The 16722-nt window shown below is 43.5% G+C and overlaps 1 protein-coding gene across 1 annotated transcript in view; it reads left to right on the top strand.

Moving 5' to 3' along the window:
- Positions 1-5520: 5520 nt before the first annotated feature.
- The window catches only part of ACTR2 (ARP2 actin-related protein 2 homolog (yeast)), a gene marked incomplete at its 5' end in the record, with an annotated part of 12693 nt that continues 1491 nt past the window's right edge, over positions 5521-16722 (top strand). Inside the window, 7 exons of the mRNA XM_010141346.1 lie at positions 5521-5631; positions 10409-10624; positions 13906-13978; positions 14434-14570; positions 15081-15230; positions 15936-16081; positions 16427-16559. Of these exons, the coding sequence (XP_010139648.1) occupies positions 5521-5631; positions 10409-10624; positions 13906-13978; positions 14434-14570; positions 15081-15230; positions 15936-16081; positions 16427-16559 (966 nt within the window). The remainder of the gene's footprint in view (positions 5632-10408; positions 10625-13905; positions 13979-14433; positions 14571-15080; positions 15231-15935; positions 16082-16426; positions 16560-16722) is intronic.

Below are 16722 nucleotides of genomic sequence, written 5' to 3'. Positions count from 1 at the left end.
TGAGCAGCATCTACCGCCGGGAGTCGTCGGTGCTGTGTCTGGGACGGGGATATCGTGCTGTGCCCCCAGCCCAGCCCTGGCAGTTTGCTCTTTTACCGTTAATATCTTATTTCTCTACGTGACCTGGGCGAGTCTCTCTGTAGCAACGAGCATTTAACCAAAAATACTGATTTTTTTAAAAATTCCGAATGAGCGCATTATGCATTGAACAACCAGGGATGTGTCCTCTTCTGAAGAGATCTAGACCAAGGGTACCTGCAGCCTGAGCAGGCCCTTTTATCTGCGCAGATTTTGCCGCTATTGTGGACCTTAGCTGTAATTTAAATTTCCCATGGCTTGGGATTGCTGACTAGGTTTTCTGCAAGAGTGCCCATGCTTACATGGTCATATATTCTGGGTGACTTCTTCACTTTTTTTCTCCCCCTCCCCGCGTTTTTTTTTTTTTTTTTTGTTGTGTTTTTTTTTTTAGCTGTTGGTCAAAAAAGAGCGTCATCCTTTTGTTAATACCTTTCTGATCTGCAACATACTCAAAATGGGCATTTTTTAATCAAGAGGGCCCGAGAGGTTTTCTCCCCATCCTTATGCCTTTTCTGCCCTCTGAGAGCATGCAGGCACCCACTGGAAATTCATCCTTTTGTCAGCGGTTGTGCAGGCGTCAGGTGCCTCAGCCGGAAGTGGAACCGATACCATTTTAAAGCAAAAAGAGAAGACATTATAGTTGGGTATTTCCCCTCAGTAATCTTGTTTAGTGCTCTAGGGTTTCCCCATAAATGAAATATGTGGGTGTTAACATAGCTGGCAGCATGTAAAGATCTCGAATGGCAAAAAAAAGGAAGGTATTTTTTTATGAATGCTTGGAATAAAGTTTTTCTTATTTTTAAAGCTAAAGAGGGAATAGTTGAGACAAAGGATATTACTGTTAGAGATGCATCATCCTAAATTAGAGGGTTTTGCCATTAGCATCTGAAACGATGGGAATGACCCTGGAAGGAGAATATCGTATTTGACAGTTCTGGTGTTTGACAGTTCTGATGTCTTCTCCTTTTTCCTCTTTCAACAAAAACATCTTTACTAGTGCTGGGGTCCAGAGCCGTTGGGCTCTTTTTACACTATCATGTAGAAAAGGGTAAGAAAAAAGGCAATGTTTACCATTTTCTTCCTTCAAAAGGCCATGGAAGCTCTGTTGGGTTTTTCCGTTGTTTAATATTCTTATTGTCAGGCCCCTATCCAGAAAAAAATTCAGAGCTTCCTCCTCTGGCGTGGTCCTTTACCTAGCGATAACCCCCTGCGCAGCAGAACATTTGGTGTACGGGTAGTGACAGCAACGCTGTGCTGTGGCTGCTGGCAGTGAGCCATGGCGTAGAATCTGGTGTTTTCACCCAGTTTCCCAGGGTTTTCCTGGGTTTGCATGCAGATTTTGTCCAGTGATGTATCTGTGTGTGCTTTTGAATCAAGAGGTGTCTTGGAATGATAGTTGTACCCGCAGCACGTAAATCTGACCGTGAACAGTGCTGTTATTGTGCTGCTGCGGTGCTGAGAGGAGGGGCTTGTGTCACCTCAGCTGGTGCTGCTTTGCATTAATTTTGGGTTAATTTGAGATAATTGAACTAGAATTGAGATAATTAAACTGGAAGAAAATTCCATTCAGTAAATCTGTTGAGCTTCCTCTGCGTATTGAGACTATCAAGTAGACCTAGATTGTCAAACTGGTATTTTTATAATAGTGTTTTTTCTGTATGGTGAAGAAGAGATGCTTTATGTCAGAGCAATTTCTGATACACTGTGATGTGTCATACTCAAAACCACGATTGAAATTAAATCTCTTGCCAGGTGCCAGAAATACTCATAAAAACGGAGAATATCTTTAGAAAAATGAGGTGCAATTTTAACTTCAGGTTTGTCTTTGAAACTTGCTCTTCTTGTGATGCCGCAAGATGATTTCTAATGCATCTGGCTGCAGCCAGTCTTTGAGGAAGAGGTGGCGAGAAGGAAGTTCTTGCAACATGTAGTGTTGGAGAGGGGTGGGCAATGGCACCGTGAAGGTCTGAAGAGCTAGAGATGGATGTTCTTGTTGGTACAGGGCAAACGCTAAGTCGCGTGGTGGCCTGTAGAAATCACCCGCGTTGTGTCGATGGAAAGGATCAGGCACAGAGACATGATAAGGACATTAGTATGCATTTAAAAACTTGTCATGTGACCTGCTTGTGAGCTTCCTCATTCTTTTTCTTTGAAAGAACACTTCTACATGCAAGCTGTTAGTGCGTGATGACTCAGTAGGAAGTGAAAGAGTCGGTGTAAACCGCATGGAAGTGGAGAAGGAGCTATATATGGTAAAACTCGGTGCCTGTGTGCTCTTGCGCACAGGCAGCTCAGGTAGCCGTTCTTAAACCATCATGAATGTACAGCGACCGCTTGCAGAAATGAGCGGTGAGGAACTCCTGGTGTCCTTACCAAGACACGTGCTGGTGGTACTGTTCGAGATACAGTGTATTTTATGGGACAGTTTCAAACTGAGGTTGGAAGGAACAGTGAGTGTTTCATGTCTGGCCTGGAAAAGGAGAAGCTGATTGCATTCCAAACGCTGCAGTTCACAATGCTGAATTGCACTGAAGGCTTTGGAGGGTCTTCTGTGAGGAAGATAGAAGCATCTTACATATGTCGTACCACTTCAAAAAAATCTAAAACCGCTCAAGATCTGTTCTGCGGATACGTTTGTGTTCCTTAGGTGCATTTACCTGTTGGTAGTTTTACTAAGTGTGGTTCTTCAGCCATAATTCCAATGTCGTGTCATCACAAAGCTACAAACCAGCTGAATGTTCAGTGTCGTGTCAGGGAGAACACTACAGTGGGAAGCAGGGCTGGCTTGATCTCACCTTCACCAAATTTTCATGTACCCTGGGGTTAGATTTCGAATTCGAAGGGGAAGAGACAGAGTTAAAATTTTGCCCCATTCATCTACTGTCGAGTTTACCAAACTTTGTGAAATGTCATTTTAAGGTGCTCTGTCCCAGCCTGAAAGAGGTGGGAGTGGACTGTGCATGTCCGAGCTTAGTCTTGCTCGTCGTCGTTCGCGTAGATGAAATCTGGGTTTGATTGTGTTTTAGGCTGCTTGGAGAAATGGCAGTCTGCTTGTCCAGTCTGGGAATCAGGGACGTGTGCGAAGGCTTTAGCATGGAAAGGGGCCATGAGTTACTGTTACAGTTCAGATAGGAAGGACTAGGAGGAGTATTTTTGGTCGGCATTTTCTAGGTGAGCATAGTAGTATGTGACTTGGAGAGGTGATTCTAAGGTTGGTCAAGAGGCGCTGGGTAGTAGTCGTTTTGGTTGTGAATCTTGGTGGTTGCTGCAGTTTAAACCTCAGGGTTTATTTGTGGCAGGATTAACGGCATGGGTATTGGGGTGCTCCAGCAGATTGTGTTGTAAGGATTTAGATGTTACCGGTCCTGTTACTTCTGTTGGCCAGCGCAGTGGTGATGACTGGTAGAGAAGTTCCTTCACGGTGGGGTAAAGAAAAGGATCAAAAGCTGTCAGCAGATACATGGTGTAAAGGTGCATGGGCTACCTGGAGGTGCTGGTGGTTGTGCTAGGAACAATTTATGAAACCCTGAGCTGGAGGATGGGATCGTATGGGCTGTTTTATAGAGCTTCCTTCTAGCTTGACCAGGTCCCACACAATGCAATTTATAACCAGTGTACCTAGATACTGTAGTCTCAACACAAATAGTGTGGTTGCCTGGAATGCAGTAATTTGCTAAGTCTGAAAGGGAGTTGTTGGGTTTTTTTTTTAACTTGGAACTGTTATTTGGCCTCATGTCAGTCCTTCAAAATGTCTCATGTTTCCTTTGGTATAAAACCTGGTAAAGTCTACTGGTGTATTCAGGTGGTGTGATCCAGAAATGCTTGTGGTTGCTTTTTGTTTTCTCATAGCAGTGCTGCCTACTTGAATACACAGATAAGATCTGTGTAACTCCTAGGTACTTCTGGCCTTAATACAAGCGAAAGAGTTGATAAGTACTCTCCTTCTCAGAGAACTGGGGTGGTGGTAGAATGAGTGAAATGCAGTGTCATTCTTCAGGTATTCCGAACAGCTCCTTCCGCCCTGTCTTAGCCCAGCTTTAATTAAAATATCTCCTGGCTCTTTCCATAACTGGCTTTATAAATTTATTTCCAAAGCAGGTTCCCTTTTTACTGCAGTGAGGCAAATAATTCAGAGCAACAGAAGGTGACTTTTCATGTCACTGTTAGTGTAATGGCAGCCTTCCCCTCAGCCACAATTAGCTGTACTCATTGCTGTGAGAATTGTTTCCGTGGCAGCCTTCAGACCTTGCTGTGGAAAACCCAGGGAACGTTTTGAAAATTCTAGCAAGTGGCTTTTAATAGAACCTGAGGTGGGTAGTTGAGCTTTGGGGCCTTGGAGGCTTCCAGCACTCGGCTGGTCAAAGCCCTGAGCAGCCTGCTCTGAATTCAGTGCTGGCCGCTTTGAGCTCAGGGTTGGACGAGGCACCTCCTGAGGTTCCCTCAGGATCCCATGACGCTGCATTACCACTGTTACGCTGAGATGGTCAGGTAATATTGTGGAAGAAAACACATAACGTTAGGTTTGGGGCTGCAGGGTTGTGTTCTGGCATGCTGATACGGTGCAGCACGCAAGGTCTGCGAAGGAAAAAGAGATGCCTGCTCTGTACGAACTGCGGGCGGAGCATTGGAGAAGGGTGGCCAAAGAGCAGAATTTTACTGATCCACAGGAGCTGGAATTGTAACTTCTTGCTGGCATGTTTAAAGTTCTGGTTTTACAACTGAGCTTCCTCTAGTGACTCTGTATATGCTTATGCTCAGTCCTGTTTTCGTAGTGTATATGTGATCTGGAGACCCAGCGATTCCAAGCTTCCTTTTGCCCAGGTCTGGGTAACAAACGCTCTTTCATAGCATCCCATTTGGTGTGAAATACCATCAGCCCAGGTTTTGGTTGTGCGGTTGGTTTAAAAGTGCCTACTGCAAACTCCTATCTTTATCCTGAAAAATCCGTGTGAATTGCTCAGGCTACCTGCTGTTCACAGTTCAGCACTTGTTATCGCAGCATTAACACCTGCATTCGTCAGGCTTGGGGTTCTTCCGATGTGTGATTCCTTACCCTGCTATGTGCCCTCCTTGGGGAGGTGGTTTAAAGTGGTCTGAGTGGGTGCTCATTATACGGTGATCCATTACAAAATGGGGTTTAGGTTGCTGGAGAATTTTGCAGAGTGACAAGAAAGCCAGGTTCAAACCCTGGACTCTTATGTCTCTTAAGGTACTTAGTTGTTTTGATACAGTTTCTCAAAAAATCTGACAGTCTGATTCAGAAAACGTTCTGGAAAATGATTCAGTGTAAATGTGTAAAATAGTTTGAAAGTATAAATGTAATTGGTTTCCGGTGGGACACATGGTCTCGAATTTGGGCTTTTAATTTTTTACCCTAAACCAGGTTTCTGTTGCTAAACAAAATCAATGCATGTTCTAATACGATTATTTATTCCTTTTCAGTTTGTGAAATGTGGCTATGCAGGCTCAAATTTTCCGGAGCACATTTTTCCGGCTTTAGTTGGAAGACCCATTATAAGATCAACTGCTAAAGTGGGAAACATTGAAATCAAGGTAAATTTTTTCATTGTTATTCCTCTCTGACAGATAAAAATATTTAGGGCAGCTTTTGACTTACGTAATGTTTGGAAATGCTTTTTCCTTAATTCCCCTTCATGCTCTTTCAGTATGTCTTGATTCATTTCTGTATTGGGTTTTGGCCTGTCACAAACTACAAAATTATTAAGAGGGTCATCCAAAGCACTGGAGGTCTTCAGATAGTGCAGCTGAGAGGGCAGCAGGTAGGGCTCAAGTGGATCTGGGCAAAAAGGAGCTCCAGATGCCAACATGAAGCCCAATGATGTCAAGAGTAGAAGACAGAAATGAGGAAGAAGTGGTTGATGTTTGTCACTAAGCTGTATGGTGGGATTCTGATTCCAGGTCTTCCTATCCTGTTTTCTTTCTACTCACGGTTGATCATCTGTGATCTTGTATGAGACGTTTAACCTTGGTCATGTTTGCATTTCATTGCTTCTGTTGTTTTTGTTTTCTTTTCTTTTTGTTGTTGATAGACGTAGGTACTCCACACTGGTTAGAGATGGAGAGACCGTGTTCAGGCTGCTTTGTCTTGGGATGTTCTTCCAAGCTTGGAATGAGGGGGGTACCACTGTTAGAGAACCTTTCTGACATCTGGGGAGCTGTCATTTAACACTTCATTTTGTAATTGCAGAGTAACACTTCAGATGTTAGTAGTTGCTTCTGCAACTACTTCACTAAATGTCTTGGCCCTGCTGTGGTCACATCCTCTCTTCTTGCTTCTAGCCACATGTTCTCACCTTGTGCCGGTCGTACTGCTTGGGCAGTGATGTCATGAGCCACTTCAGTGAGCTGATCGAGCTGAAAAAGTGATTTGTCAGGTGAAGTTTTGACTGCCTCACTAGACAATAATTGTGCAAGCTCCAGTTTGAGAGCAAGGCAGAAGCAGGAACTTGAGGGAGAAGTGAGAGGCAACGCAGAACTGTACAAGCCCTCACACAGGCTGGTGAAGGTCAAGTAGAACCTCACGTGTTCAGGCTTTCAATATTGCTTTCCTTGTGGCTTCTGAGCAGCAGCTTAGTAAAAGGGGAGAAAAATAAAAGATCTCCCCAGTCTTGTTCCTTATTTTTGGAACCCTGCATGTGACAAGGAGAACTTCAGTTACCTGATTGCTGCTGCCTGTAAAGAGTTAGTAGTATCAGCAGGGGGCCATATTGGGAAGTTGAGATGATGAAAAACATCAGACCTTTCCAAAGTGTGCTCTTTATTTTTTAAAATTGCAATACCCCTTGCCTCGTGTCAGCTGGGACGATTTGGTCCAAAGGACGGAGATCTTTCCCTTTCATAGTACATAGGAGTTTTTGTAAGGAGAGGGAAAACATCTACCTTTCTCTTGCAAGACCTGGAGAGGGGTTTTTTTGGATGTCTACTTGAACTTCATGTGACAATTTCTTCACGGTGGTCCTGGTAAAGTTTTATGACAGTTATGCAGTGATTTATGAGTCTTAAGTCCCAGAAAAAACTCTGTTGCATGAGATCTCCTTGTTGCGGTTGTGTTTTCTTTCTAGCTGATCTGATACAGCCTGTCCTACCAGTCTTGGTATCCTCTGCTTATCTGATAGTTTAGTATTGTTACAGATGACAGTGTGGAATTGGAAAGCTGTCACTTCTGTTCAGAAACTCTGAAACAGAGTCTGGAAGCTGATCAAAACAGTGGTTATCATCATCCTTCTATTGAGTTACTGATTTCAAGACTTTTGGAGTCTTATTTCAGTCAGCAGCAGGGGCATAGCTTGTTCTGAAGTCCCCAGTTCAAGACCTAAACCCAAAAGTTATGTTATTACTGGGATTATTTTGCTTAAAATTGCAACCTTAAAACTCTAAAACCAGAAGCATAGATGCCACTCATAACTTCTGCTGACTTACTAATCTTTGCAGCAGGTTTGGGAGTTTATAACCTTCTTAGGAAGGCAGAACTGATGAGTATCTTTGGCTGGTTAAAACAATTAGCATTTTAGGGCAGGCCAGACCTGCTGAGCCATAGTCCATGTCCCACAGTTCTGTTAAATCTGAGGAGTAAAAATCTCAGTCAGCGTGGAAATGGCTTCAGTATAATTTTGGATGACGTTTGTGCCCATACACTTCAAATATCTCATAGTGCTTTCTGGCTGCTTTAATTATCTTTCTACCTCCGTGGCTTGCTACGGGGAAAGAGCTTTAAGGCTTTGCACTTACTGCATGTCATGACTGTTACTGCCATTCTGAGAGGAGATGCCAGGATCGGAGCAAGTATCCCTCGTTTGATTCTTTTGGGGTATTTGTTCCGTTATAACAGATTAGCTTGCTTATAGGTGAATGCTTTTACGTTGCAGTTTTCAGTTCTTGGGTATTTAAAGCGGAATTTGAAAAACAAAATTTACAATCAGCACTTGTCAGAGCTCGTTATGGTCAAGTGCCTCGTGCAGAGTCTTGTCTGGTTCAGACAAACGCCTTGCCCAGGGTAAAACTCAGTGTTACAGAACATTTATGCACAGAACCCTGTTTATAAGAAATAGGCAGATAGACTGATCTTGATTGCAAGGTAAGGTGCATGAAGGTGGCGGGCCACTGATGTGTAGCAGTAGCTTCCTTTAAAGAGGCAGTGTAACCTGAGATCCTGAGAATATCAGTTTGGCCTGAACTAAACTGACTTGGATCATGTGCTGCTGTACATGCATCTCTTTTCAGCCTATTTCTACTGTGTACTTAATTTGAGAATTTCATTTAGGCCTTTTCTGACTTTCTTGCTTCTACCTTCTTTCTTCACCTTTCTTGACCCGTTGAAGTAGAATAACAAAAAGATGGTAAGTGAGGTGCCCCTGTGCTGTTTGTTTACCATTTTTGCTTGATGGGACCTAGTAGCTGTTACGTTATTTTTTGAGGCTGCTCATTGTTTTGTCATGTCCTACATTTGAATACATACTTATTTTGGACGTTGTTCATTGCTTTGGTTTACTAGCAACTAATTCATGAGAATATTTATGTATTGCTTCTAAATACTATATAACCTGTAGTTTTGCAAGCTATAAGAATAACTCTCAAAGATCAACATGAGCGCAGCATCTTTAACAACAGCAACCACTATTTTTAACATTATAAACCAAGAGGCTGAAGAAAATTCCAGATTTCAGTTAGGCAAATGTTACTGAGTACCAAAGTGGTGGAGACATCGCATGTCATGATATGGGTTCCTCTCTGCCCATTCAGTTGGGCTGTCCTTCTTTCGCTTCCCCTACCAGGTGTGCGTGTTTGTTAGCATGCTCTTGAGGACAATTGTTCTGCCCTTTAACTTGGTTTTAAAAGGACATGAAAGTTTTGTGCAGGTTTCATTGCACCTTTGAATAGTAGCTTTTCCTGGGCTGTGTCCTGCATAGCAGCATAGAGCCTCCAAGAAGAATGCACAAAAAGGGCTTCTGATCCTTCTAGCTGGTGGAGTTTCTGTTGTCTTAACTTCCCAGGAGCAGCATGGCTGCATGGTGGAGTTTTCATGGTATGGTTTCACTATCGTCCGTTGGATGTAAAATGTTAGTCTTGACTTCTGTCTTCTGTACAGTGAGTGAGCTGCTGTGCAAGGGGAAAGAGATGAAATGCCTGGTCAGGGAGAGGGGTTGGAAAAGGAGTGGTTTGATTTAAACCATTTCAATTAGCTTCCTTTTTATACAGCCAAAGCAACTGTTGAGGTTCTCCTTTAAAAAGGCATTATAAACTAAGCACTGGGTTTTTCACGGTGATCTTTTTTCACTAGCACTGAACAGCAGGTTGAGGAACCCTCGCTTTGAAGTTCTCTGCGCCACAGCAACTGCACACTGCAGTGCCGCATTTTTGTATGAAGCAGCTGGGCTTTTTCTGACGAAATGAATGTAATATTAGTATGGGAACAGTGCAGTTGGTAACAAGAAATATGTTTTTATAGGCTAAATATGAGCAAGTCATTTGAGGCTTGTTTAGAAAAGTGTGGGGTATAATAGGGAGCAAAGATGAGGGGTTACTGTGCATACTTCTTCTGGGAAATACGTGGGAAAGGAGAAGACGTGATGCTACTAATTTGAATGTGCCACGTTTGCATAACTAACTAATAAACAGATTGCATAATCGGCGTGAACTGACTGTACGTACTCTGCATTGGGTGTGTTCTGTGAGCATCGGGGGGTTGGCTTGGGTCTTTTGGCATGGAGCAGACGAGGGTATATTTTATATTTAGATGTATCTCTTCATACCCTACTGGCACAGGCAAGATGTAAGCCATTGTTTCAATGTCTAGTGTGGAACTTCTAACATCCTCTTTGCTTTCGCTACTGTTCGGTGCGCTTATTCACCACTCATTGTTCCTGTTTTGGTATCGTGCACAGAAATTTGCAACATGCATGGAAAAATACTCCACCAATCCCACCTCCTACCCTTATGTGCTATTTTGCATCTCAGCCTTTTGAAATTAGTATTTGATAAAAGAATTTTGGAGCTGTTGGTGGAGAACATCTGTACTTGTAAAGATCTTTGTGGTATCTAGCTCTAGCAGGGTGGACTGGTTGGTTTAAGGTTAATTGGAGAATGGAATCAGCAGAGTTTATTTTGGAAAAGGTTTGGGATGGGTAATACCCAAATTTAAATGCGACATGAAATACATTCTAGTTTTCTCCTAAGTACCTGAAAATTATTCTAAATTGTTTGAGAACATGGCTGGACACAGGCTGGAGCAGTTCACTGTCATTCTTGAGGGTTTTTATGTCTGGAAAACTTTGCAAACACTGACGTATGTTTCTGTATTAAAATTTTACAGGATCTCATGGTTGGTGATGAAGCAAGTGAATTACGCTCAATGTTGGAAGTGAATTATCCAATGGAGAATGGCATAGTTCGGAACTGGGATGATATGAAGCACCTCTGGGATTACACGTTTGGACCAGAAAAACTTAATATTGACACAAAAAATTGTAAAATACTACTTACAGAACCACCCATGAATCCAACTAAAAATAGAGAGAAGATCGTGGAGGTATGTCTGTCTGGTAGAAACTGATGTAGGCCGTCACTGAAGCATTGCAAAGAGATCCTAACTTCTTGGAACACCTAGTAACTGTCTGAGGCACAGCAGATCTGTTTTCTAACCCGAGCCATAGTCCTGAAGACTGCTGTGGTTAAATTCAAACAAGACAACCTCACTCAGAAGCTGTAAGCAGGCTTCTTGTCCAAAGCCAGTAGGACGCAGGGTTGGAGATACGTGTTTCTCTTCATGTATCCGAGCTGTATTGATTAACAGCTGTTGGATGCATGTTAATTACTTTAAATAACGTGGGCTTCTGTAAGCCACTAATGCTTCAGAGGAGATTGAGGCCTGAGCAAGATGGTGTTTACCAGATGGAGCAGCATTGCTGGAAGTAGCTGAGACAAAGGTGTGATGCCAACCAATTCGCTAATCTTTGATTAATGCTAGGGATTGTCAATGAAAGCCTGGCTTCTGGATCCTCGTTCTCACAGCCTGCCTGGGGTGACCTAAGCGCCATCCGAACCTTGCATTAGTATAGGTTGTCAGATGTGACAAAGACTCGATTTTGAAGAGCAGTAATGTTTGATGAGAACAGAAAGTTCTGGTTTTTTCCTCAGGCATCATAGGTATTTCCAGTTAACGTTAGTATTCAGCGTAACAAAAGTAGAATTCAAAAAATGTGTGGTTAGAGTAGCTGACAGAGCAGGAAAAATGGGTAAGGTTTCAAACTTAGGACCCATTTATCAGAACTTTGAATATTCAAGCTTGTGTGTATATACTTTTTTTAACCAATCTGTTGCTTAATCTAATAAGAATTTACCTTTATCATTACCTGCTGTCCTTCCCTTGAAACCCTGTTGTCACAGCTACAGCAGTGCTTTCTGCAACGTGGCGGTGACTCTATTGGCGCTCCTCTCATCTTTCAGTGACCTGAGAGCGAGCAGAAGTACAGCAAAGTTGGAAAATCTTAAGTGAAAAAAAAATCAAACTGTAAATCTAAATCCAGCATTTCGTAGCAGCTGTGGGCATTAGGGACCTATTACCTAAGTATTCTGTAATTCAGTTTGTGGAGTGTCAGTCGGCCATGGAGTGATAGACACAGCAGATGATTCTGGGTGGCCTCTGTGTGGCGCGAATGGTTGAATTTCCTGTTCAGGCTCCTTTGCTTTTCAGCTGTCTACAATAGTGTTCTTGTTTCTGTTTTCCTGCTAAACACAAAAGGCTGGGTTTTAGTTATTCTGGGGCTGAGTAATCTTATACCATGAATTGAGAAGTCTTGTATGGCTTCTCAAGTCTGGTACAATATTTGTGTTGCTGCATTTGCTTTTTTTAAACCACTCCAGAGATTGCAAATAACACTTAATCACGATCCAGAGGATTAGAGTGTCCTAGAATCCATTTTTGAAAATTCGAATTTGAGTTGAAGTTATTGTTTCTGTTTGTATTTTGAATGGATCGCAGTGTTATGAAGACGAGCAATACTTAAGCTTTAACTGCAACATATTTATAGTCCTTCCGTTTCTGACATTCTTTATCTTTGTTCCTCATGTTTAGTTCTTCCTTCTGTGGCCAATTAGAACATCATTTTGTAGGTAATCCAAAAGCTGCTGTCATGAGAAGAATCATCTTTTCAGAAGAACTTCCTGTTCAGTGTTTACATCTTAAGATTTGTTAACTTGTATGTCCGGTGTCAAGCCGGTTTTCACATCAAATAGAACAGACCTAGATGTTTTGAAAGAAAGAGTAACACCCCCCCGGAGGCCTGCATGTAGTTAAAAAAGCGGTTTGTAGTGGCTTCTGGAGTTCAGTACAACATGCAAAGGCAGTAACTGATACCATGTGAATATCATTTTGTTGTACGTGTTGTTTGAAGGACTCATGTAGCCAGCCTGGAAATGTCTTGCTCACCCTTAGCCCATACCGCTGTCTTAAATTGCCTTTGATATTCCCCAGTTCGCGTTGGGGTTTATAAAAACCTGAAGAGCGATGTTCTCACGGCAGGGTGCTCTGCAGCTCGCCCCCTCCGTGTTCCTTTCTGCTCGGCAGCAAATACCCTGAGAAGGGTGGCATCAGTCTTCCCAGGGGTGTTGTGGTGTGCTCGATAGAGCTACGAAATAATTAACTTGACTTCGCAAGGATCAGGTTTTTGATACGGGCCAGCCGTTTAAAATCACGCTTCTTTACAGTGGAGCTTCTTTAGTTCAGAATTCTAAAACGGTCAGGCATCAGCTCTTTTCTTCTGTTTAAAAATATTTAGGTATCTTTTACTTGAGCTGTGGGAGTACTTAGGATTTAATCAGTTTTAAATCCCAGAAGTCACAGCAGTGCTCAGGAGGCTGCAGAACAGCAAAAGCAAAACTTGTGTATGTGCTGGACAAAGCAGAGTTCATCCTTTTTTCCTGGTAAAGCATTTTGAGGGGAAAACTGCTGTAACATGTAATTTGTGTACTTGGCCTTTTTGGTGTTTATAAAGAAGACAAGTTCCTATAAACTCTTCATCCTTTAATCTTGGACTCTGTTTCTTCACTGAAACTAGGTCAGGGGAACCTAGTCTACAGGACAGAGAGTTGCTTTCGTGTTTCAGGAAGTTCTGCAAACCGGTGGTGGTCTGTCTCTGGTAACAGAGGCAGCCCTGCCTGTACTGTTCCAGTGGTAGAGGGTGTTGCGTTAATTCTGGAAGTTTGTCATCAGTTCCGCTTCAAAGAAGGGAAGGCGGCGGCTCAGAAGCAGGGAACAACCTGCAATGCTGCACTTACTCTAGACCCGCATGTGTGAGAGTCTGTCTGGTTTTGACTTGCCGTTGTCTACAGTGGCACAAAGTGTGTAGGGCTTGATACGAAGAATAAAACAAACACCGATCTTCATTAGATTTTGAGCACACACCCTCAACAAACATTTCCCTCCCTTCAGTCGTGTAGACCAGCCACGTACTTCAAGTACAGCCTTCCCGGCTCATTGAGCACTTTGGAAAACGGCTTAGGAAAGCTGCAGAAATTGGTGCGGGGGTTTCTCATAAGTGTTCACTTCCGTTGCTAAAGGGATGTGGAATGTTTCCTGTGGCTTGTCCTGTGCGAACAGGTGAGGTATAGAACGGAATGTACTACTTGCTGCCGTAAAGCAAGGAGGTTTCTAATGCTTGTGAGGAACCTGTGCAATGAAATTCCTTGGAATGTATTTTTGATTACCAAACCCACAGAATTCTGGAAATAGAGTTTTCAAACAAAAATCTGTGAAATTTCTTTTAGGTATTTGGCCTGGTTTGGATGTTAATTTTTGCCTTCATCTTACAGGTTATGTTTGAGACGTACCAGTTTTCTGGGGTGTATGTAGCCATTCAGGCTGTTCTCACTTTGTATGCTCAAGGTAGGCAAAGATAACTTAAAATCTGTTCAGCTTGTAAATGTTCCACCTGAACATGAGGAAAAACTTCTTTGCTTTGAGGGTGAGGGAGCCCTGGCCCAGGCTACCCAGAGAGGTGGTGGAGTCTCCTGCTCTGGAGACATTCAAACCCACCTGTTGCCCAGGGTGGCGTCCCTGCTCTGGTGACTCTGCTCTAGCAGGGGGTTGGACTAGATGGTCTGCAGAGGTCCCTGCCAGCCCCACCAGTCTGGGATTCTGTGAAACCTTAAGTTTAACATCTAGCTGAATGGAAGTACCTGAATTTTAAACGGTGACTTCTTTTCCCAAAATGATGACTGAGGGAACACAGGTGGTAAGAGTACAATGAAAAATCCTCTCTTAAACTTGCTACTATTCTGCTCTACTTGTGCAAGTGCTAATAAAATATGTATCTTACTCCCCGCCCCCCATTCTTTTAGGTTTGTTGACTGGTGTTGTTGTGGACTCCGGAGATGGTGTGACTCATATTTGTCCAGTTTATGAAGGTTTCTCTCTCCCTCATCTCACTAGACGGTTAGATATCGCTGGGAGGGACATCACTAGGTACCTCATTAAGGTGAGCTGGAAGGAATTTTTAGGGTTGAGACGGGTACCTGTGTACATTGGTTCAAGTTAAAATCCCTTGATAGCAAGAAACCATGATACGTTTTCCCTTTATCATTCCCGTGTTAAGTACATAAAGATCTGTGTTCTCTGATACGTAAAGGGAAAACAAAACTGTATTCTGTTACTTCTACTCACCTGCTTTCAGAAAGTCTTTTCCTTACAGTCTGGAGAATAGCGTAGTGATTCTTCCCTGATTATTAAATGAGAGGCTTATTTTGGTTATCTTTCACTGATCTTTGTAACGGTTGGTTATACTGAAAGTTATAACGACAAAGAAAATTCCCACTTGGAGTAATGCTGCTGCTATTCTACTCTTCTGGTAATCACGGGTACGCTGTGACAGACTTGATTTAATCCTAAATTCGCAGTTAAAGGGTGACGAGCTTTTAATATATGTGTTTGAATGAAGAGATCTGGACTGTTCCCCTCATTTGCTGCTCCCCTGCTGTGCTCCCTCCAGCTCCTCTTGCTGCGAGGATACGCTTTCAACCACTCTGCCGACTTTGAGACCGTCCGCATGATCAAGGAAAAGCTGTGTTACGTGGGTTACAACATTGAACAGGAGCAGAAACTGGCGCTGGAGACCACAGTGCTAGTTGAATCCTACACGGTGAGTGATCTGAGACGGCTTTGCTTGTCCTCACCTTCACAGGTTTCAATTCAGGTAGCGTTCAGCTTTGATTCCTTCGGAATTTTTCTTGGCAGTAGCTCACTCCCCAGACTCCCGGAGTCTGTAAATCAGATTACTTGGTTTGGGGGAAACTTGTAAAAGCTTTTTTTTTTTTTTCCTTTTCAGATTTTCCGTAGGACTCTGTACTCATTCTTGTCATTGTAGATCCTTGAAAATTGAATATTGTCGTACAGGCCCTTGTAGAGCAAGTAGAGTTACTCTGGCGTGGCTGCTTGTTTCAGTTCCACCCCTCTGGCAGTGACACTGACTGATAGCTGGTGACAGGAGTGGTGAACGTGCTCGTAGTGGAGACTTCCTGTGATCACACATGGAAGGAAAGGACTCGCAGGAAAGCATTGCTCTTGCTCTAAGATCACTTACATCAATAGCAGGAACTGTATCGCCAGGAAATGTTGAACACGTCAGTATCGATGACATGGTCCCCAATCTGTCTAAGTAAGCTGCACATCGAATGGAGAATTTCTGTCCTCTTCCAGTAGCACTGATTGACTTCTTGCAGTGGTGACAATTATCAACAATTTCCCGTTTTCAAATGTTAGGAAACAATGTAGGTCGTTTCCTCTTGGTTTGTTTAGAGTCCGAGTGGCTAAAAGCAGTCGTCTGAACGGTGGTTTCTTTAACTAGCTCCCGGACGGCAGGATTATCAAAGTCGGTGGAGAACGGTTTGAGGCACCCGAGGCTCTCTTCCAGCCTCACTTGATCAACGTAGAGGGGGTTGGTGTGGCTGAATTGCTGTTTAACACCATCCAGGCCGCTGACATTGATACCAGGTAAGATCAGAACACGTACGATGCTCTGTCGGGGTGCAGGGGTGACGGGATCGCTGCATTCAAGGTGACATCTTTTGCTTTAGACGCTAATATGAGCGCTGCTGCAGCAGGGTGTGCGCTGGGAGCAGGGCTCGGTCAGAGATCTTGGAGCTTAGCGAGTTCTCTGGAAACGTGTCTGTTTTGCTATGAATGAGCAAAGCACATTCTTGAAAGCACATTATTTTTATTTTTATTGCTGCTTTCTGGAATGCTTGGAAAAGCACGGGCAAGTCTGACAAACTTGTGAGACGTCTGTAGCCTGTCTTTGTACCACAGAATATACTATACGACACTTCTCTTGCTCAGGTCTGAATTCTACAAGCACATTGTGCTGTCCGGAGGGTCCACCATGTACCCCGGGCTGCCTTCTCGACTGGAGCGGGAACTGAAACAGCTCTACCTGGAGCGAGTCCTGAAAGGAGACGTGGAGAAACTCTCGGTGGGTACCGAGTCGCTGCTTTATCCGTGTGGGCCCGAGGTTTATCCTGAATCCCCACTAGAGGGAACCACGTAGCCAGAAATGACAGCAGCTGCGGGTGCCCCTCGGCACAACCGGCCAGGCTGCTGGCTCTCCCGTCTTGGCAGCCTGCCTTTCCTACAGG

This window comes from Buceros rhinoceros, unplaced genomic scaffold (assembly GCF_000710305.1).
Source record: "Buceros rhinoceros silvestris isolate BGI_N320 unplaced genomic scaffold, ASM71030v1 scaffold10450, whole genome shotgun sequence".
Classification (NCBI taxonomy): Eukaryota; Metazoa; Chordata; class Aves; order Bucerotiformes; family Bucerotidae; genus Buceros; species Buceros rhinoceros.
The sequence above is the reverse complement of the archived record's forward strand: the minus strand, read 5'-3'. Positions and strand labels throughout refer to the sequence as shown.